Here is a 22960-nt window from a genome sequence, read left to right on the forward strand (position 1 = left end):
GAGCGCGCGCGAGCTACGTTTTTTTTTCTCCTGTGGTATATTATATATATACAAGTTTGTGAGACTTGTATAGGAGGGCCGTGAGGTAAGCTTTTTTGTTTTATTCACATGCAGCTAACACTGTAACATGAACAGTTTTCTTTCTTATATGTTACTGACATTATCTACACTATTTTGAATTATATACTTATATAAACGCAAAACAAATTTTACATGCGCACCATCAATGACTTCTACTAGTAGTCCTTGGCATAATATGTATGTAAATATACGACTGTATATACTCTACTGTTTGTATATATTTCGTAAAGTGTTGTATATATGTATTATGTACTTGGGGATTACCTTTGTCTTTATCTTTCATTATTTTGTGTTCTTTTATTGTGGCACATTTAGGATGTTTTGTTTACTGCGTTGTTTCAAGGTGTTTCATTAAATGCAGCATGCACATTTTTTTTCAGAGTGCAAAGAGTCGCATAATTATATACTTGGGGGGGGGGGGGGGGACACACTTTTTCTAATTCTCTCATGTATCCTTTCTTCTGTCTTGTGAATTGTGGCATGCATTGCAATAAATACAACTAAACACACTAAAAACATCAGTTCCGAAATAGGCAAGGGCCACCACACACTCAGAACGACTGCTATCTCTCTGCTCGCGGCATCCTTATCAACACAGCATAACAGAGAGCTGTAGAGGCCACGCACGCTAGCTGCAGACAAAGAAGAGTGCAGGTCTGGCCCTATATATTTCAGGCGCCACTGTGGGCGGAAGGGGTTGGAGGAAGGTAAGGGTAAATAGGCTGGAGGAGAGTGGTACTGCCGGTTATTTTTAGCTGGTGGCAGCCTGGAGCAGAGAGTGCCTCAAACGGAACACAGTGCGCGGGGGGGGGGGGGGGGGGGTAATCAGTGGCTGTGTTGTAAAGGCACGTGTCCTAAGCATAGGAAAGGGAATACACTCAACGATGTCTTTTGCACACAGCTATCTGACAAATTATTTAAAGCGGTCATCAAAAGCAGGCGACGATAGTCGAGTGATTTATTACCCACGGGGGGTTGAGGCTGCAGACAATTAACTGTGAACTGAGAAGGGGTAAGCGGTGGGGGCGGAGGGGGGGGTGAAAGGGGGAGGGAGTGGGGTGGCAGGCGTAAAATAATATAAACTTTGACTTCGGTTGGCTACGCTGATGTCTCAAGTGGACTCACGTTCATATGGGGGTGGGTAAATCAACATGGTCGGCAATTTTATGATCCAGGTCGACAAAAGACAGTCAAGTGTGTAATTAGCTAATCAGCCAGATGACATCAAGGTGTCAAGTTCTGAATTCTTCTCATACCACCGTTCCGACCTCATCTATCGGACTAAAGTTGGACAACCAAGTTTTGGACGAAATTTTCAAGGAAAAATGACATCACAGGTTTCTGGAGAGCAAGGATTTGGGACAAAAGAAAGAATAACTGACACTATAACACGCACACACCCACATACACACACACACACACACACACACACACACACACACATACACAAACACACACATACACACACACAGGCACGAACTCAAACAAACACACTGGCACACCACACACACTGACACCACACACACACCGACACCACACACACACACGCACACCACACACACACACACCGACACCACACACACACACCCACATACACACACACACACACACACACACACACACACACACGCACGAACACATTCATACAAACTTGCGCGCGCGCACTGATTTCTAAACAACAACAACAACAGTAAGCAGTGAACGATGCATATATGCTAATCATGAGGCAAGAAATGAATGTGGCAAGATTGATTCAACTTTGACCCGCTCTAAATCCCATTGTACACCATGTACCAGAGCGGTGTCCGTCTGTCTCCCTGAGGATAAAAGGGCTCACAGTTTCCAAACCTTGTGATCAAAATCAAAGTCTTTCAGTAACCTGAAAAGCTACTTAGAGTGCTGTCTCAATTATACCCCGATCGCCGTAGGTCGAAGTTGAGGACTATCAAGTGTATAGGGCAGGGTAGGGGGAGGGTGGAAGGGAATTGTGGGTGGCACGCGGATATCCTTGGGATGTTCAGACATGGAAATTGCTCGAAATAACGATTTTCTATTAAACTCATAGCTCATGGATTTCCATTTACCCCGCGTTGTACTTGAAGTCCGACACCTAGTGTGAAAACGATCGTTCTATAGTCCAACATATTTCTGCCCCTTTTCCCGTTTAACGCCCAAACAACAACAACTACAACAACGACAGCAAGAGCGACGACGACGACAACAAAATGTTGGAACCAAATTGAAATCATTGCAAACAAGACACCAGCAAATGTCGAACACCTGCATGGTGGTTTTCAAGTTCCTCATTTTGTTACATGTCCCCATACAACACTTTATTTTATTGATCTTGTTATTTGGTTCGTTAATTTGTAATTAATGTTAAAGTTCCTAATTTGTTATCTAAATTTCGCCATAACGCATTTATTAACTCATTCATTTATGAACTTATTTATGTATCATTTCCCTATTCGTCTATTTGTTTGTAGAGGTTACATGCCGAGTCTCAGTGATTATTAAAAATAATGGTCGAAGTTAGCGGATCATGAAAAATGCGAGCTTCAGCGAGCTTTTTCATGACCGCGAACTGAGACCATTATTTTTAATAATCACTGAGACGAGGTGTGTAACCTCTTTATTCCCCCCTCTGCTTCTTTACCTCTGTAAACTTGTAGGGGTAGTTAATTTTTCGATAATGACCCAGCAACCAAACAAATAACGACCCAGCAACAGCCTGAATCCTCGATAGTGCAATGGGTTGAGAAATTGTTCTGTTTCGGTACTACTTTTTGCGACTGAAAAGTTCCGAACGCTCTAACGTACGAAGTATGCATCTCTGGAGCAAACAATACAAACATACCGCATTTAAATTAACAACTACAGGCCTGAACACATGAATCTTCATGTAAAATCCATGAGTTCGGTTGTTTTCTGAATCTAGATTTGCCGTGCTCAAACGTTCATCACAAGCAATTTCCCGCAAGGCAAGTAACTCATACTTTGTCTAGCGACAAGAGTAGTTCCCCTTCTTTTCACTCAGTTTCTTCGACAACAGACTGCAATCCGACGGTCAGTTTTCAACAATATTTCATTTAATAAACAGATCACACGCAACCAAATGCACACATCTCATCAATTTAAACAACATAAAGCGGTTTCATACACTATTTTCCCCAGAAAACTGAACTTCATACAGTTTTTAACGTTGGAACACGGGTGCAAAAGTTCGTCTGCTAGTCCCATTTGACGAAAGAACATTATCCTAAGCGATACCAAAACATATACAGAACACACAATATCTGCCTTTGCAGCCACAGCAGAATAACAGCATATCTGTGTACTTGATTTTAGTCCAAAATAGGAAAACTGACAAGAAGTGTTAACAGAATGGAATGATTTGCACGGAACTATACAACCGCGCATTAATCGATCGCCTGCGCAGGTTGACTGGTTGAGTGAATAGGATTCGATCAAACTTTCGCAAAAAACCTCCTCTTTTCTTTGAATAACTGAAGAAAGGAGGAATAAAGGTCTCAGTTCGCGGTCATGAAAAAGCTCGCTAAAGCTCGCATTTTTCATGATCCGCTAACTTCGACCATTATTTTTAATAATCACTGAGACTCGGCGTGTAACCTCTTTATTCCTCTTTTCTTCAGTTATTCAAAGAAAACAGGAGTTTTTGTGCGAAAGTTTGATCGAATACGAATCACTCAACCAGTCAACCTGCGCAGGCGATCGATTAATGCGCGGTTGTATAGTTCCGTGCAAATCATTCCATTCTGTAAACACTTCTTGTCAGTTTCCCTGTTTTGGACTAAAATCAAGTACACAGATATGCTGTTATTCTCCTGTGGCGGTAAAGGCAGATATTGTGTGTTCTTTTTACATTTAGTCAAGTTTTGACTAAATGTTTTACCGTAGAGGGGGGAATCGAGACGAGGGTCGTGGTGTATGTGCGTGCGTTCGTGCGTGCGTGTGTGTGTGTGTGTGTCTGTGTGTGTGTGTAGAGCGATTCAGACTAAACTACTGGACCGATCTTTATGAAATTTGACATGAGAGTTCCTGGGTATGAAATCCCCGAACGTTTTTTTCTTTTTTTTGATAAATGTCTTTGATGACGTCATATCCGGCTTTTCGTGAAAGTTGAGGCTGCACTGTCACGCCCTCATTTTTCAACCAAATTGGTTGAAATTTTGGTCAAGTAATCTTCGACAAAGCGCGGACTTCGGTATTGCATTTCAGCTTGGTGGCTTAAAAATTAATTAATGACTTTGGTCATTAAAAATCTGAAAATTGTAAAAAAAAATAAAAATTTATAAAACGATCCAAATTTACGTTCATCTTATTCTCCATCATTTTCTGATTCCAAAAACATATAAATATGTTATATTTGGATTAAAAACAAGCTCTGGAAATTAGATATATAAAAATTATTAGCAAAAATTAAATTGTCGAAATCAATTTAAAAACACTTTCATCTTATTCCTTGTCGGTTCCTGATTCCAAAAACATATAGATATGATATGTTTGGATTAAAAACACGCTCAGAAAGTTAAAACAAAGAGAGGTACAGAAAAGCGTGCTATCCTTCTTAGCGCAACTACTACCCCGCTCTTCTTGTCAATTTCACTGCCTTTGCCATGAGCGGTGGACTGACGATGCTACGAGTATACGGTCTTGCTGAAAAATGGCATTGCGTTCAGTTTCATTCTGTGAGTTCGACAGCTACTTGACTAAATGTTGTATTTTCGCCTTACGCGACTTGTTATGTTTTAGTATCGCTTAGGATAATGTTCTTTCGTCAAATGGGACTAGCAGACGAACATTTGCACCCGTGTTCCAACGTTAATTACTGTATGAAGTTCAGTTTTCTGGGGAAAATAGTGTATGAAACCGCTTTATGTTTAAATTGATGAGATGTGTGCATTTGGTTGCGTGTGATCTGTTTATAAAATGAAATATTGTTGAAAACTGACCGTCGGATTGCAGTCAGTGTTGTCGAAGAAACTGAGTGACAAGAAGGGAACTACTCTTGTCGCTAGACAAAGTATGAGTTACTTACCTTGGGAATTTGCTTGTGATGAACCGTTTGTGCACGGCAAATCTAGATTCAGAAAACAACCGAACTCATGGATTTTATATGGAGATTCATGTGTTCAGGCCTGTAGTTGTTAATTTAAATGCGGTATGCTTGTATTGTTTGCTCCAGAAATGTATACTTCGTACATTAGAGCGTTCGGAACTTTTCAGTCGCAAAAGCTGGCTCGTTATTTGTTTGGTTGCTGGGTCATTATTGAAAAATAACTAGCTCTACAAGTTTACAGAGGTAAAGAAGCAGAGGGAGGAATAAAAAAAAAATATTTCATTTATTTCGGCATGTAGGTATTTCGGTTGTAAGCAATTCTGTTATAATAAAAAAAATTCACCCATTATTAGAAAGGGAAAACAAAGTTGGAATGTCGGGTGCGCATTCCAAGTTGATCCCTTTTTAACTAAATATAGCGCGCGTTATTACTAACAATGTTCTTGTACAAGCTTATAAAATATAAAGCCCACATGTTAAAATACCTTAACAACTACAAAGTGAGAAATTACAACGACGGTCAACAGTCAGTTATATATTGCTTGCAAGCCTTTCCGCCCTGTGTCCAAAATATCCCCCATGCACTGGCATGGTCCTAAGAGGACACACTTATTACTCAACAGTAAATTTCAGTAAGCCTTTAGCCGGACTCTGTCATTTGTATGTTTGTGAATGTCCCAGAAAAAAACCAAAAAACACCCAAGATCACGGAAGCGTGATTAACCATTCGCAGTCAATTCAAGGGAATGCACGCTGAAAACGTCCGCTTTCATTTCACCAAAGAGGGGGCCGGGGAGGAAGGTGTTTTGTTAATTTTCTATCGCTGGTACATGGTACTCGCACGTGTCCAAAGTGTGTAGGAAAAAGAACAAGTCGCGTAAGGCGAAATAACAACATTTAGTCAAGATGTCGAACTCACAGAATGAAACTGAACGCACTGCTTTTTTCACCAAGACCACATAGGGCCTACTCGTAGTTTCGTCAGTCCACCGCTCGTGGCAAAGGCAGTGAAATCGACAAGCCATGCAGAATAGTGCGGTAGTGGTCGCGCTGAGCAGGATAACACGCTTTTCTGTATGTCTATTCTTTTTAGCTTACTGAGTTTGTTTTCAATCCAAACATATCATCTATTATGTTTTTGGAATCAGGGACTGACAAGGAATAAGATGAAATTGTTTTTAAGTCGATTTCGGAAAATTAATTTTAATCATAATTTTCATATTTTTAATTTTCAGAGCTTGTTTGTAATCCAAATATAACATATGTATATGTTTTTGGAATCAGACAATGACGAAGAATAAGATGAAATTATTTTTGGATCGTTTAATAAAAACATAATTTTAATTACAAGTTTCCGATTTTTAATGACCAAACTCATTCATTAGTTTTTAAGCCACCAAGCTAGAATGCAATACCAAACCCCGGGCTTCGTCGAAGATTGCTTTGCCAAAATTTCAATCAATTTGATTGAAAAATGAGGGTGTGACAGTGCCGCCTCAACTTTTACAAAATGCCGGATATGACGTCATCAAAGGTATTGATCGAAAAAAAGAAAAAAACATCCGGGGATATCATTCCCAGGAACTCTCGTGTCAAATTTCATAAAGATCTGTCCAGTAGTTTAGTCTGAATCGCTCTACACACGCACAGACAGACAGACAGACAGACAGACAGACACACACGCACACACACACACACACACACACACACACACACACACACACACACACACACACCACGACCCTCGTCTCGATTCCCCCTCTATGTTAAAACATTTAGTCAAAACTTGACTAAATGTAAAAAGTAAAGGGATGTTTTGCGCAAACTTGTAACATGACAGATTATACGGTCATCAAAGCAGACGAATTCTCTCTTTATCCCCCCCTCTGCTTCTTTCTCTCTGTAAACTTGTAGGGCTAGTTATTTTTCGGTAACTTACCCAACAACCAAAATCACTTACCCAACAACGGGCCTGAATCCTCGATAGCTCATGGGTAGAGACTGTACACATTGTGGATCTACTTTTTGCGACTCAAAAGTTCAGAACACTCTAAAGTACAAAATATACATTTCTGGAGCAAACAATACAACCATACCGCATTTAAACCAGCAACTACAGGCTTGAACACATGAATCTCAATATAAAATCCATGAGTTTGGTTGTTTTCTGAATTCAGATCTGCCGTGCACAAGTCGTTTATCGCTAGCAAGATTCCAAGGAAAAGTAACTCTCATACTTTGTCTAGCGACACGAGTAGTTCCCCTTCCAGATTTCGGCTTCATCGACAAGACTGCAATCCGACGGTCAGTTTTCAACAATATTTCATTTTATAAACAGATCATACGCAATCAATTGCAAACATTTAATCAACTTGAAGAACATGCAGCGGTTTCATACACTATTTTTCCCCAGAAAACTTAACTTCATACAGTTTTTAACGTTGGAACACGGGTGTAAAACTTCGTCTGCTAGTCACATTCGAGGAAAGAACATTTTCTGAGCGATACCAAAACATGAACAGAACACACACTATCTGCCTTTACCGCCACAGCAGAATGACAACATAACTGTGTACTTGATTTTAGTTCAAAACATGGAAACTGACAAGAAGTGTTAACAAAATTGAATGATTTGCACGGAACTATACAACCGCGCATTAATCGATAGCCTGCGCAGGTAGACTGGTTGGGTGAATATGATTCGATCAAACTTTCGCACAAAAACTCCTCTTTTCTTTGAATAACTGAAGAAAGGAGGGATAAAGAGGTTACATACCTCGTCTCAGTGATTATCAAAAATAATGGTCTCAGTTCGCGGTCATGAAAAAGCTCGCTGAAGCTCGCATTTTTCATGATCCGCTAACTTCGACCATTATTTTTGATAATCACTGAGACTCGGCATGTAACCTCTACATCCCTGGCTTGAGGATTTGAGTGATTTATGGCCCGCAAGTGGGTGTCAAAAGGGGGTGGAGGTGGCCAGACAAAGGTCACCACGGCTGTGAACTGAGGCGAAGAGGGGGGGGGGGGGGGGGTGAAAGGGGGAGTGAGTTTGGGTGGCAGAAACAAGAAGATAAAGTTGTGCATTGATTGTTTCACAGCTGTGATATTTTACTAATGTAGCGATGTGTAATTCTCTTAGGTTGGTTTGCTGTAAGCTTTTTTTTTTTTTGCTGTATGTTTTCTCTCTTTTTTTCTATTTTGTCTTATATGTCTGTATTGAACAATTTAAAATGAAGAGGAAAATCACGAACCACGATCCTCTCAACGAAACAGTACCTTGAAAACCTGCGCACGCGCACACACACACACACACACACACACACAACTTTTCTAGAAAACATTGGCTGCATTTTTTTGTTAAAGAAGAAATCCAACAAGTGTTGTTCATGTGATTTGCCCGGTCGGTTTCCTTTTGTTCTCATACGCGAGATGTCTCAAGAGGACCCATTTTGGCAAAGTTTAGAGTAGAGGGGGGGGGGGGGGGGGGAGCATGTCCGTAGTTTTATGATCCAAGTGGACAAGCGATCGACAAAAGCCCGACAAAAGACTGCCAAGTGCCGTAAATGAGCTCAACAGTCAGGTAAGATCAAGGTGCGATTTTTGACTTGTACTTCATACCAGTTTTCCTGGTCTCTTCTCTCTTCAACAAAGGTCTAGCAACAAAGTTTGGGGAGTGTAATCTCATAAGGAGTGACATAATATCACATGCCGCGATGCGAATATGAGGGAACGAGACAGAAGAATGAATAAAACAGCCGCTATTACGCTATCTGTGTTGTTGTGGCTGGAAGAAAAAAAGAAAAAGAAAGAATACCGTCCAACACGAAGAAGAATGGGGAAAAAAATCTTAAATAAAGGGAGAGGTACACAGGTTGCGATTCATCTCGGCTAGATATTATTCACGATTTTTGTAAACATACATTAGTATACACGCATCAGACATACAATTACATGTATCAGCATCCTACATTTTTTCCGTGTCTGCCTTCTGGCCGGGTTTGTGATTTCCACATTACTATATATTCATTTGTTCTTCTCACTGACAGTGCGGGCTCAACTTTTGCAAACGGGAAAATATGACATCAAATAATGCTATCAAATATCGGAGAACAGCCTCACTAGCGAATGCTCTCAAGAATATGTAAATCAATGTTCATCAAAATCCGTCTGGTAGTTTTTGAGATATGCTCTGCACACACACACACAAACACACACACAGTCAGTGTGTCATTACTTGACTGAATCAGTGAATGTGAAAAGACTATGGGTAGTCGTCTAAGACAGGTTAAAATCAGTCTAACGAATGACTACATAAACCTGCAGTGCATGTGTCAGGTTTTAATTTGTGTTTGTTTGTTCTTTCTTTATTTTGTTTTGTTATTTCGTACGTTCGTTGATAAAATGTCCCAACCTGCCGCACACACACACACACACGCACACACACACACACACACACACACACATTAGAATCCCGAATCCCCTCCCCCATTCTCCACCCGATAGCTCCTCTTTGTTTCACTCTCTCCTCCTCACAAATAACAATTTGATACGTTCATCTTTAATCCACCCCCCCCCCCCCCCCCCCCCCTCCCCGAATCCTCTCCCCATTCTCCCCCCGATAGCTCCTCTTGTCTCGTTCTCTCCCCCGGCAGGGTATCTCAGCTGCCTACTTGAGTGAGTAACAGAAGAGACATTGTCATCATCTCTCTTCTGGGAACTGTACATGTTCGACAATATTATGAACCAGGTCGACAAAAGACAGTCAAGTATGTAATGAGCCAATCAGTCAGATGACATCAAGGTGTCAAGTTCTGAATTCTTCTCATACTGCACTGTCCGCTGGGCAGATTCACTTGAACTTGAAGCAGCTTGTCTCGATACATCGCCCTCCCTCAAGATCGTAAAATGGCCAATTAAGTACTTGAGATATCAATGGCCGCTCTCAGTCTCATGCACTGAGCTAGTCTGATTAAACAGCTTGCTAAAGGTTGCGTCCGTCTATGTGAAACGTGTTTTTCCTTTGTGTTCCACTGCTTGCGACCCATTGTTTCGCTATACTGACTCGAAAGTAGAGGCGAAGAGAATGTGTATCCCTTGAACTGAACTGAATTAGGGCTGACATTGTGACTATTGGAAAGACCCGCCATCTTAGGCCGGTCCGTTTCCAATCATGGTCTCGACAATCAAGTAATCTGTGCATGTGTACATGGAGTACAATAAGTGATAACGTGATAACGTCTCATGTGGAACTTCTTCTTCTCCGTTCGTGGGCTGAAACTCCCACGAATTTTACGTGTATGACCGTTTTTTACCCCGCCATTTAGGCAGCCATACGCCGTTTTCGGAGGAAGCATGCTGGGTATTTTCGTGTTTCTATAACCCACCGAACTCTGACATGTGCTTGCGTGTACACACGGGGGTGTTCGGACACCGAGGAGAGTCTGCACACAAAGTTGACTCAGAAATAAATCTCTCGCCGAACGTGGGGACGAACTCACGCTGACAGCGGCCAACTGGATACAAATCCAGCGCGCTACCGACTGAGCTACATCCCCGCCCTCATGTGGAACAACTGAAAACAACTTACCTTCGAGTTGATTACGATGGATATTTTAGTCCTGAAAGGGTTCATCCAAGTTGAAAACCAAATTTGGGATACACAAAGTCGACCGTCCCAACACCGGAGAACACTGTCGGTTAGTAACGGGTCTTTTTTTTTTTTTGGGGGGGGGGGAGTTTCGCACTCGCAAATCCATTTAACTCAGCAAATTCCTTGAAACAATATGCATTTATGTTATACTCTTTTCGTCTTGCACAATTAGTGAACCTTTATATGTTTGACCGAACAAATAGAATATTACGAAACTAAAGATGCAGGTGAAAAAACCGAAATGATTGACAAAGTTTCGACGTTGTCTCTCTCTGTCTCTCTCTTTATCTAGCTCTCTCTGTTTCTCTCTCTCTCTTTCTCTGTCTTTCTCTGTCTCTCTCTCTCTGTCTCTCTGTCTCTGTCTATGTCTCTCTCTCTCTATCTCTATGTATCTGTCTCTCTCTGTTTCTCTCTCTGTCTCTCTGTCTCTCTCTTTCTTTCTCTCTCTCTCTCTCTCTCTCTCTCTCTCTCTCTCTATCTCTCTCTCTCTCTCTCTCTCTCTCTCTCTCTCCTGTACGCATTTAAACAAAACTCAGGCCAGGTGGTTTAAAGTATGTTTTGTTCTCATACTCCACCAGTAAATCCGAGTCAGTTATGTTTGAACCACTGATCGAGTCGCACGGTGACATATATACAAACCAGATTTTCTTTTCATGATCCTTCTCCCATTAGCCTTGCATTTTATATTCTTCCCAACAACACCCTTAAATCCTCCACACACTCAAGCTCTTCAGACACTTTTCCACTTTAAAAAAATATTCAGGTATTGATTCGAATGCCTGTGGTTTTTATCGGGGGAGGCTAGTCAGTGTCGACTGTCGCAGTCCGTTTACACTTACCTCCCTTGGTTTTAAAAGCATTCAGTGCTTCCGCTTAGGTCACGGTTGTTTTCTTCGAAGGTAAAGGTTAAAGATATAGTGTCCACGCCGCCATTTTGGAGAGTTTTCTGTCGAATTCAGCCGATTTGAAGAATTTGGGGAATCTAGTGTACCTTAATTAAGACGCACCTGGCCCGGTTTGCTCCATAAAGCACCACAAGTATGCTAAATAATTAAATCAAAATGAGTAAATTGGCATTTTGACGTGTCTGCTCTCCACCATTTGAAGATTAAAATTGGCCGTCATAGACTGGTTTTCGTCGCCAGAGCGTGCCGTTAGCATGATGACTCAAAACAATGGCGGATGGGATAGCCCGCAAGTTTCAGTAAGAAATCGACTCCATGTGGTTCAGAAAGCAGCTGACTGACTCCGAACGACACAGAATCACGAGAAAGACATGCTCGGCGCACGAAATGCAAAGTTATCATCAGCAAGCAGTCGGAAAGTTGGATTCAACTGAGTGTTTTACCGTTCAGTGTGTGCCGCGACGCAGCTCTATCCTGCTACTGGAGTTGTAAGTATCAAATAAAGCGAGTGTTGTCGTGTATTCTTTGGAAAGACCTGGACACATTTTGCTGCCGTGTTGTATGTGTGTCTGCTGGTGTGTAGTGCGAATGAAGGATCAATCAAGCGGCCGAATGTGTCCAGTTTTCCTGTTTTTGTTTAAACACGGACACAGTGTGTGTGTGTACAACTACGGTGCGTGTATGTCTGTGCACTGCTCAGGAGCTTGTATCAAAACGCCGGTCGATCATTGAAGTAAGGGTAAACATGCAGGAGTAAATAATGATCCACCGGCGGTTGGATACAAGCTCCTGTGGTGCACTGTATATGAGACAGAGACAGAGACTGACAGAGTAGCCAGTCTGTGGGTTATCCCCCTAAAATATGTTTTGAGATGGAAAAAAGTAGGGTCAGTCAGCACACGTGATACTGCTATTTTAACTCTTGATGGGCAGTTGTTTCTTTGCAGTCTTTGGAGGTTGTGCAACAGTGCAACAGAAAATGTTATTTATAACTGACAGTTTTATTATTGTTCGTGGTATGAGTTTTTCTGTGCAGTAAGAACTATGATTGAAGTTTGGGGGTAAAGCTTTGTGAAAGGGTTACTTTTAATGAAGAACACATTCTTCCTCAAGGTTCATTGAAGCAAACACTAAATGTGGCAGAATTTCATTCATCCTTTCTTTGTTGACTGCCATTTTTAAGTGTCGCTGTGCATGTCGAAAGCTTCATGTTCAGAACTGATGTTGCTGTAGAATTGTATGTAATTGGCCAGCCTGTGGTTTACACTTAGTGGTTTTAGATGTTGCTATAATTACTATAACAATTTTCTGAAATGTCCAGGGAACAAGCACCCGGGCATCAAACATTCTTGCAATGTGTGGCAATAATGGCATAAAATATTTCAGACAAAAAGATCAGTAAGGTGAGTTTAAATGTTCATAATTCTGGTGTAAGTCAAGCTTATCTTTTATCTTGAGCAACTATCTCTGTCATGTCTCTCTCAGTTTGCCATACAAACCCAACAAAACCGTCTCAGAGCCTCATTAGAAAGATCTGCTACCCAGAGCAACATGTTTTTATATTTAGTCAAGTTTTGACTAAATATTTTAACATCGAGGGGGAATCGAAACGAGGGTCGTGGTGTATGTGTGTGTGTGTGTGTGTGTGTGTGCGTGCGTGCGTGCGTGCGTGCGTGCGTGTAGAGCGATTCAGACCAAACTACTGGGCCGATCTTTATGAAATTTTACATGAGAGTTCCTGGGATTGATATCCCCGAACGTTTTTCTCCTTTTTTCGATAAATGTCTTTGATGACGTCATATCCGGCTTTTCGTGAAAGTTGAGGCGGCACTGTCACGCCCTCATTTTTCAACCAAATTGGTTGAAATTTTGGTCAAGTAATCTTCGACGAAGCCCGGACTTCGGTATTGCATTTCAGCTTGGTGGCTTAAAAATTAATTAATGACTTTGGTCATTAAAAATCTGAAAATTGTAAAAAAAAATAAAAATTTATAAAACGATCCAAATTTACGTTTATCGTATTCTCCATCATTTGCTGATTCCAAAAACATATAAATATGTTATATTTGAATTAAAAACAAGCTCTGAAAATTAAATATATAAAAATTATTATCAAAATTAAATTGTCCAAATCAATTTAAAAACACTTTCATCTTATTCCTTGTCGGTTCCTGATTCCAAAAACATATAGATATGATATGTTTGGATTAAAAACACGCTCAGAAAGTTAAAACGAAGAGAGGTATAGAAAAGCGTGCTATCCTTCTCAGCGCAACTACTAAACCGCTCTTCTTGTCAATTTCACTGCCTGAACGGTGGACTGACGATGCTATGAGTATACGGTCTTGCTGAAAAATTGCATTGCGTTCAGTTTCATTCTGGGAGTTCGACAGCTACTTGACTAAATATTGTATTTTCGCCTTACGCGACTTGTTACTTCTGCTGCAACCAACTGGGGGAAACAAAACGAGGGCACCGCTCTGCAGCATTACTTTGAGAAACAAAAAACACCACACCAGCTTCTCTATGAAGCGTTCAGGATTAATTGTACACACAGACCATGCTTTTATGGGAGCATCTCCAGATGCCATGGTCAGCTGTGACTGTCATGGGTTAGGCTGTGTGGAGGTGAAATGTCCTTTCACCTTCAAGGAGTCAGCTGTTGAGTGTGCTGTGGCAGACCGCCATTTCTGTTTGGAATCTAACAGTGAGGGGGTGCTTTGTCTGCGCAAAGACCACCCATACTTTAGTCAAGTACAGTGCCAGATTTTTATGACCAGTTCCTCCTACTGCGATTTCATGGTGTGGACTACTGTGGATAAAGTTATTGTCCGAGTATTGCCTGACTGTGATTTTTGGGCAATGTGTGTGGAGAAAGCTTTGAAAGTGTTCCGACTCGCAGTTCTTCCAGAGCTAGTTGGAAACTGGCTGGACAGAGAAGCTGAGCCTCCACAAGCAGTGGATGTGAACCAGGAGCAGCTGCAAACACCAGCCGTGAAACGCAGCCAGACTCGCTTGCTCATGTGTGGGAAAACAAACATGTATGATTGTACACACAGAAAGTGGCAGTAGTAAAGTTGTAGAGAGGGAGAGAAAAGAGAGCATGTAATGTTTTAAATCACAGTTCACACTCACAGAGGAGTCATTAATTGTTCCATTCTTGTTTCATTTTATTCTTAAAAGTAATCATGCAGAGATGTAGGCATACATTTTGATTTCAGATCACCGACCACAATACAAAATCAAGTGCTACAGGTATAAATTATAATGCATACAGGACCTTATTTTGTGGTTGTTTTACATCCACTGCTGTGAATAACAAAGAATCATGAGCAGTTTGATTATCAACTTATTCAGCCAGGTATATTGTTCATTCTCCTTGTTCAATGTTTCCAGTGACACGGATTGACTGCTTGATTTAGGGAACAAAATTAATAAGAGTGTGTGGTCCAGCGTAGTTCTGCATCAGTACAGTCAAGTAATACAGTGTTTCAATTGGCAGTGGAACTGAAAGTTAGTTTCTATTATCAACTAGTTCTGTTTTGATGACAACAAAATTGAACACATTTATTTCTGCAAAAAAGCGCACAGGTCTATTTATCATAATGAATAGTTAATGACTCATATGCCCACAGTATATGTTATTTCAATGTGGAACATTTAGTGAAAGAGTTCTTCTCTTCACTTTGGCTTCATACCTGCAATACTGGTAGTGGTATGTTCAGTGTTGCTTGCAGTTGCATGTTATTGGTAGTTTAAATGTGTGCTCGCATTTCAAGTGTAGGCCATTTAATTTTGCAATGCTCCTTATCTTGTTTCCTGTGTAGAGCTATTTTGAGGTTAATCAGCATAATTCAACCTTTGTCAGTTGTGTCAATACATGTCACATTTATGCAAAATTATTTCAAAGTGTATGTTAATGTGGTGTGTGTGTGTGTGTGTGTGTGTGTGTGTGTGTGTGTGTGTGTGTGTGTGTGTGTGTGTGTGTGTGTGTGTGTGTGTGTGTGTGTGTGTGTGTGATAGAAAGAATGAAATCTGTTTTGAATTGGAAGGAAATAGCAGCAGGTCAGATCATATACACATATTCAAATTCAAGATTCCATCCAGTGAAAACATGATAACAGAAAAACTGTTGCTACTGCTCATGTGAGACACCTGAATCAGAATCAGATACAATACACCACAGTTTAATTAACACATTCTTTAAACAATTCCTTCATCTTTAAATTCAAGATTCCATCCATTGAAAACATAACAGAAAGACTATTGCTACTGCTCATGTGAGACACCTGAATCAGAATCAGATACAATACACCACAGTTTAATTAACATATTCTCTAAACAATGCCTTCAGTTCACCAGGCTGTGTTTATGCAGCGTCACAGCAAGAATCACATGATACCAGTGCAAACATTGACAAGCCCACATGATACAGTGACTATTTTGTCCAGTGTACCACTTCTTCTCCTTCCCTTGCAAACAAAAGATCAGTCGGAATATCAGAGTTCTGAATTTTGTTCTTTCCACAAAGAATACCGATAACTCGCTCAACATGAATTCTCAGATTAGCTAGTTTGCGTGTTGACTCTATTTCATAAGCTGTAAGCTGACTCTTCCCTCTTGTAAAGGCAGGGATTTTCACTTGTGCACCTCTCATAGCCACTAGTTCATTAATGTCAAATCCCCTGTCAGCCAAAATCACATCATTTTGTACAATATTGTCTAGATACCCACTATTTGCAGTGATGTGCTTGTCACTTGTTCGCCTACCCCACCCTTTAGAAGTAAAAGAAATATGGCCTTGAGCCTTGAGGTGTAATTGATATTAGGTATTTAATTGTATTGTTGTGCTTGTAGTTTGACCAGGTGAGTGCACTAGCATCAACACTGGAGGGTCTCTAAATGAATATTTCAAAACAGTCAATAATGGACACTACTCTGTTCCAGGGATAGGGAAGGAACTGTGGCGGTAAACTTGTCTTTATGCTTGGCCTGTCTGGCCAGAAAACAAGTGGCTGCAGTCTGTGGTACATGATATCAGGGACCTATAGGTCTATGATGATATGCACAGTCTCGTGAAAAACTTTGCTGGCAGTTGTTCTTGACACAGAAAAGATGTATGCCAGGTATTGCAGGCGTGTGTTAAGGCGTATATATGCATGAATGTGAGCATGAGAGCTTGAAACTGTGTCAGTGCTCTGCGCGAGTGTGTTGGAAGAAAATCAAATAATGTAACAAGTGTGAAGACATTAGAAATCCCAGTAAAATATCGTACAGTGTCGTCATTGTCCCTCAAAGAATCAAGTGTCATTTTTTTCTTGGCAAGTTCGTCTTTAAGTTCCCGATTTTCTAGCACCAGCCTGTTTAGTTCATCCCGTAGCTGCTTTTCTTCATCTTTAGAAATCCAGGCAAAATTGTCATAGGTTTCAGTCTGGCAGTAAGTACCACCACAGTCACCTCTCTCGGGAAGAGGAGCAGCCAGTTCTGCTGTATCCGAAGTACCTTCACCGTCGCCATCACCAGCATCCTCTGCTAAATTAGGGTGAGAAGGAGTTGACTCACTCCCCACAAGCTTCTTGAAATTTTCCTCTCCTTGAGTCTCTGGTACCGTCCTTGTTGGCTGTCAGGCTGTGTCCCTGCACCATACCCAAGTTTCAAAGTAGGCGTCCAGCTCGGACTGTTTACTTCCCACAGGGTTGATGGTTGCCCTGCAAAAAAATCAAATGCAAATGTATTGTAAATTATGGATTGGGAGTTATTTTAAAAATAACTCACCCAAACAAAATGAATGAGTAAATCTAGACACAGATCTACCCTTTAAAACTGAACTATGAAGTTGTATCAACAATGACCATTTATTGTTCAAATAAATTCTGATTATCAAATCCAAGTATTTCACACATATGGCATTCTCACAAGTCATGGTTTTGGGCAACCATGATTATGATGATAAGTTGTTATAGCGAGTAAGTGTAAGACTGACTCACTCCCCGGTCAGTCATAGACTGCACTCAGTGCAAGACTGACCGACTGTCCGCACACTACCATCACAACACAGCTTGCATAAAACATAGACTAACCAAGGCAGGTGTACAAAAGCATGAGTACTTACCATTAACAAAATGATCAGAGCACACGTATCTCCTAGCTGTTGATTCAAAGTTGAAATTCTTCAGCTGAAGCTTGAAGCTGTGCCAACCATTCTCGCCCGCGTCGTGCACGGTCAAATCCCTTGTCTCTTTGCCCTTTCCGTTGACAACAAATGGAACAGAAAAGAATCTTCTGTCCCTATCTCTATCTTGTCTGTTATGGCAATTTTTAACACTACAACTAGAGACCATGTCGATAAATGCAGGGGATTCGGAGTGCAGATTTCGCGTGTTGCCTTCTCGCGAGTTCCGCCGGAATGCCTGAGGCAAGGCTGGACAACTCTGCACACGACTGTGTGACGTCATCGCGTCAGAGCTCATTGAGTATGACACAACTCAGCTATGACGTCAAATTACGTCAGCTACGTCACACTGGAGTCAAAGATGCCAGACAACCCCACCCAAAGCTCGGAGCAATCCAGCAGGGAGGGAGGAGCAGGGCAGAGGAGCGAGGAGCAGACGAACGAACAAACCGGAGGAGAAACAGCAACTAAGAAAAGCCAGAAAGCAAAAAAAACAAAAACACCCAATGCAGGAGCCGCACAGACTGAGGAGAATGCCGGAGAAGGGGAGGAGAAGGAACAGGACGAAGAGGAGACAAAGCCTGGTAAGATTACCCCCCCCCCTCCCCAAATACTACTCAAGAACCCCCCCCAAAAGCGGCGTATGGTTGCCTAAATGGGGGGGGGGGGGGGGGGACGGTCATACACGTAAAAACCCACTCGTGCAAATACATGAGTGAACGTGGGAGTTTCAGCCCATGAAGGAAGAAGACGGAGAAGAAGAACTCAAAAACAAATGAAGGTTATGTTGATCTTTAGAGTTGTAAATTCAGGGACGTTTTAATACTGCAATCTAAGCCTATGATTTTGCAGAATTTGATCTTCTAAAATATAAAGTCATTTTAGTTACCATTCAAGTTACAGAATGAACTACGTGGATGTGTTTTATTGTATGGGGTTTAGTCTTTAGAAGTAAAACGTCGGCGCGACCAGGTAGACAACTATATCGATCTTACAATACATGCCATTTCTGTAACTGAGAGAGACAACCATGGCAGCTATTTTCCTCGATCAAATCAATGGGGTTCTGATTTGGCCTATATGGTCCGCTGGACCCAAAAAGCAACAGCTATCAAATCAAATCCTCGATCAAATTACCAAATTAAATAATCTGCTTAATTGTGGGGCCCAATCCGGCAATTGATTTCACAATAATATTGATATGTGACTTGTAGTTGTATCAAAACTAACTTTTTTTTATAAATGCCACTGGATTGTTAGCTATGAATTTACAACGCTAAAGTTCAACATTACATGTATATATATATATATCAAAACTGGTCTTCATACTGAAGGAATGAGGGACGTAACCCAATTGTCATGTTACGGAACAAACTTAGAATCGGGCGAATTTGACACTTAGTTTGGCTCAATTGTATGGACCGAGGGCTGGAAAAGATCTAGAAAAAGAAGACAAAAACAAAGGGAAGTTAATTAAACGATCTAAAAATATTTAATAGAAGTAATAAGTGAGGGGCGGTGTCCACTATTAAAAAAGCTGCAATTCTCTTGGAGGTTTTGACACCCGATTCATCAGATTTTCTCAAGGAATCAATTTAAAGGGGTAAAGATCAAAGACATCATTTCACTAGATTCTCACACGCGGGGGCACTCCACTGTTTTTACCACCACGCAGCGGGTTGTCGGGGGGTGTGTGTTCATTCCTAGAATGGCCAAGAGCGGTTCATATTTGGGAATGTCGGCAGATTAACGCTCAAAAACAAATTGAAGGCTCACAGTCACCCTTTTTTTTTTCTAAAGCCTGCTTTGTTTTGAACAAAGAGGGTAGTAAATGTTATCCACCTTTCATTTACGTCGTACAAAACAACAAAAGCAGTTGCAGTATGTAGTATAAATTATGTAGATCTTCCTCGGAGTATTATGCTTCGCGAAGCTGGCCGCACGGAGATTTAGCACTGAGTTTTCGGTAAAACGACTTCGCAAAGTCTTCTCGAAGTCAACTTGAGGACCGCCTTAACAAATGTCAGCCCCAAAGCTCAACCATGACAAAGATCAGAAGAACATGAAGTAGCCAAAACTTACATGAAAAGAAAAATACCAACGCTGTATGTACCATTTTAAACGAAGAAGCTGTCTGGACTTAAAGGCACAGTAAGCCTCCCGTAAACCATCACAGATACGGTCAGGCTTTTACACACAGTATAAACACCCTATCATTTAAACACTCACCGATTGAGAACATCCTAGGTGCCCTCCGTAAAGAGCGAACAATTTTCAAAGAATTTATTTTTGCGTGGTTTATCTTACCCCTGAGCCATCGTGAACCCGTGTGATCCAGTTTCCCTTTTTCACAATGTAGTCGTCAGTTAGTCATTTGAATGCGACTCGATGTCAGCTTATCTACAATAGCACGTTTTTATGCACGAAACAAACGGCTGTGGTTCACAAGAACTCTAGCGATGGCTTTTGACTCTTGAGAGGAACGGCGATATGCCGCATAAACTGTCGTCTGCTGCGACCCTTGCGTGACCCTGCTTCCGGGCTTTTCTTTTTTCAAACTTTCACAACTTCGAATTGCACTGATCTTGTCTTGATGAAAACACGCTGTCAATTTATTATTTAGATTTTAAAAGTTAGGTCTAGCGCAAAAACGCACCACGGTCCAAAAACTTTCTGATTATCATCGATCCACGGCTATCGCCAGTTTAAGGGAAGTAACTCATTTTTTACCTGAGTTCAGGATGGGTCCAAAAAGTGTTCGAGACAATCTGCAAAATTAATTCTTTAAAAATTGCTCGCTCTTTACGTAGGGCACCTAGGATGTTCCCGTTTGGTGAGCGTTCAAATGGAAGGGTGTTTGTACTGTGTGTAAAAGCCTGACAGTATCTGTGATGGTTTACGGGAGGCTTACTGTCCGGGCGTGATTTCCGGGATCTTCATAACAGCCGTCCAGCACCAAAACGAGGCGCCATTGTTGTAAAGGGCCAAGTCCACGAAAATAAATTCTTTGAAAATTTCTCACGCTCGACAGAAAGCAGCCAGGATGTTCCCGTTCGGTGAGCGTTTAAATGGAAGTATGCTTGTACTGTATGTAGACGCTCGGGGAGCTCTGTGAATGTGATGGTTTACGGGAGGCTTACTGTGCCTTTAAGTAGAAGCAAGTCACTTTTAGTTTTTGATTGTGCATTTAATTGGCTTAATCAGTATTCAAGATGGCAAGCTATTGCTTTCGATGCTACAAACGCGGCGGAGTTATTTTATACACAAAGTATTTTTTACTCAAAGTACTCAAAATGCAGAAGAATAAAATGTACATTGACTACAATGTACAGTAGAAAACAAAAGAATTGCAATGGAAAGGTAAAAAAGTACAACTTTCTGTGCACCTTTTGAAACCAGGAATGCAGTTTCGTGCAATTTTACTCCAAAACCTGGCGCAAGAAAAACAAGTCGCGTAAGGCGAAATTACTACATTTAGTCAAGCTGTGGAACTCACAGAATGAAACTGAACGTAGTCCGCCGCTAGTGCAAAAGGCAGTGAAAGTGACGAGCCTGTTTGGCGCGGTAGCGATTGCGCTGTGCTTTACTGTACCTCTCTTCGTTTTAACTTTCTGAGCGTGTTTTTAATCCAAACATATCATATCTATATGTTTTTGGAATCGGGAACCGACAAGGAATAAGATGAAATAGTGTTTAAAACGATTTCGGAAATTTAATTTTGATCATAATTTTTATATTTTTAATTTTCAGAGCTTGTTTTTAATCCAAATATAACATATGTATATGTTTTTGGAATCAGAAAATCACGAAGAATAAGATGAAATTGTTTTTGGATCGTTTAATGAAAAAAAATAATTTTAATTACAAGTTTCCGATTTTTAATGACCAAACTCACTCATTAGTTTTTAAGCCACCAAGCTGAAATGCAATACCAAACCCCAGCCTTTGTCGAAGAATGCTTTGCCAAAATTTCAATCAATTTAATTGAAAAATGAGGGTGTGACAGTGCCGCCTCAACGTTTACAAAAAGCCGGATATGACGTCATCAAAGGTATTTATCGAAAAAATGAAAAAAACGTCCGGGGATATCATACCCAGAAACTCTCATGTGAAATTTCATAAAGATCGGCCCAGTAGTTTAGTCTGAATCGCTCTACACACACACACAGACACACACACACACACACACACACACACACACACACACACACACACACACACACACACACACACACACACACACACACACACACATACACCACGACCCTCGTCTCGATTCCCCCTCTATGTTAAAACATTTAGTCAAAACTTGACTAAATGTAAAAATGGTGGTCACGTGCAAATAGCCCCGCATAGTACTATCTTTCCCTTGGTTGTCTATTTTTAAAAGGAGCGCTAGCTTTAAGAGTAAAACTGCTTGGGGAATCTCAAAATCAACAGCAAGTGGCCAGCTCTACCTCAGCTTTCCTTGTAACAACTCTCCCAGAGTTCTACAAACTTTTCCTTTCATTGATTCTCTACTCCAGTTCACCCATGCGAGATGTTGTGTGCTGGATGCGAGTTATTTCAGTCAGCAGCGCTCAAAGACGTTGGGTAGAATAAACACCTCCGTGATTTCGCTGAAGGTTTTCTTCAAGTGTGTGAAAACCCAGTAGAACAATCTCGAAGAAAGAAGGAAATCGTTGAGACAGGATGCAAAGAGTCGGTGGTTCAATTAAACAGGATCGGTCCCTTTTCTCCGGAAGACTAGGGGCGGGATGGGGAAAGGGGGCGGGGGGTGTAAGGGGGATATTATCTATCCACGCCAGTGCGTACGCACTCAAGCACGTGTGACACACGCACGCGTACGCACGCAAACAGACACACACACCCACACACCCACACACACACACACACACACACACACGCACGCACGCACGCACGCACGCACGCACACGCACATGCACATGCACACACACAACCACGAAAGCACACATATACACACACACAAACACACTCACGCAAACACACACACAACCACACTTGCACGCCCGCACACACACACACACACACGCACGCACGCACACACA

At 41.3% G+C, this 22960-nt stretch overlaps 1 protein-coding gene across 2 annotated transcripts in view; it reads left to right on the forward strand.

The window, feature by feature from the left end:
• Positions 1–22960, forward strand: part of LOC138971134 (cilia- and flagella-associated protein 44-like) — a 236935-nt gene that overhangs the window by 136106 nt on the left and 77869 nt on the right. Inside the window, exon 1 of one of the 2 annotated variants that reach the window (XM_070343762.1) lies at positions 18241–18475. The exons of the other annotated variant lie outside the window; for it this stretch is intronic. Within the exon in view, the coding sequence (XP_070199863.1) occupies positions 18253–18475 (223 nt within the window). The 5' untranslated portion in view covers positions 18241–18252. Of the gene's footprint in view, positions 1–18240; positions 18476–22960 lie in introns of those variants that run through there. 2 annotated transcript variants of the gene reach the window in all.

The sequence above is a fragment of the Littorina saxatilis genome, linkage group LG7, assembly GCF_037325665.1.
Source record: "Littorina saxatilis isolate snail1 linkage group LG7, US_GU_Lsax_2.0, whole genome shotgun sequence".
Classification (NCBI taxonomy): domain Eukaryota; kingdom Metazoa; phylum Mollusca; class Gastropoda; order Littorinimorpha; family Littorinidae; genus Littorina; species Littorina saxatilis.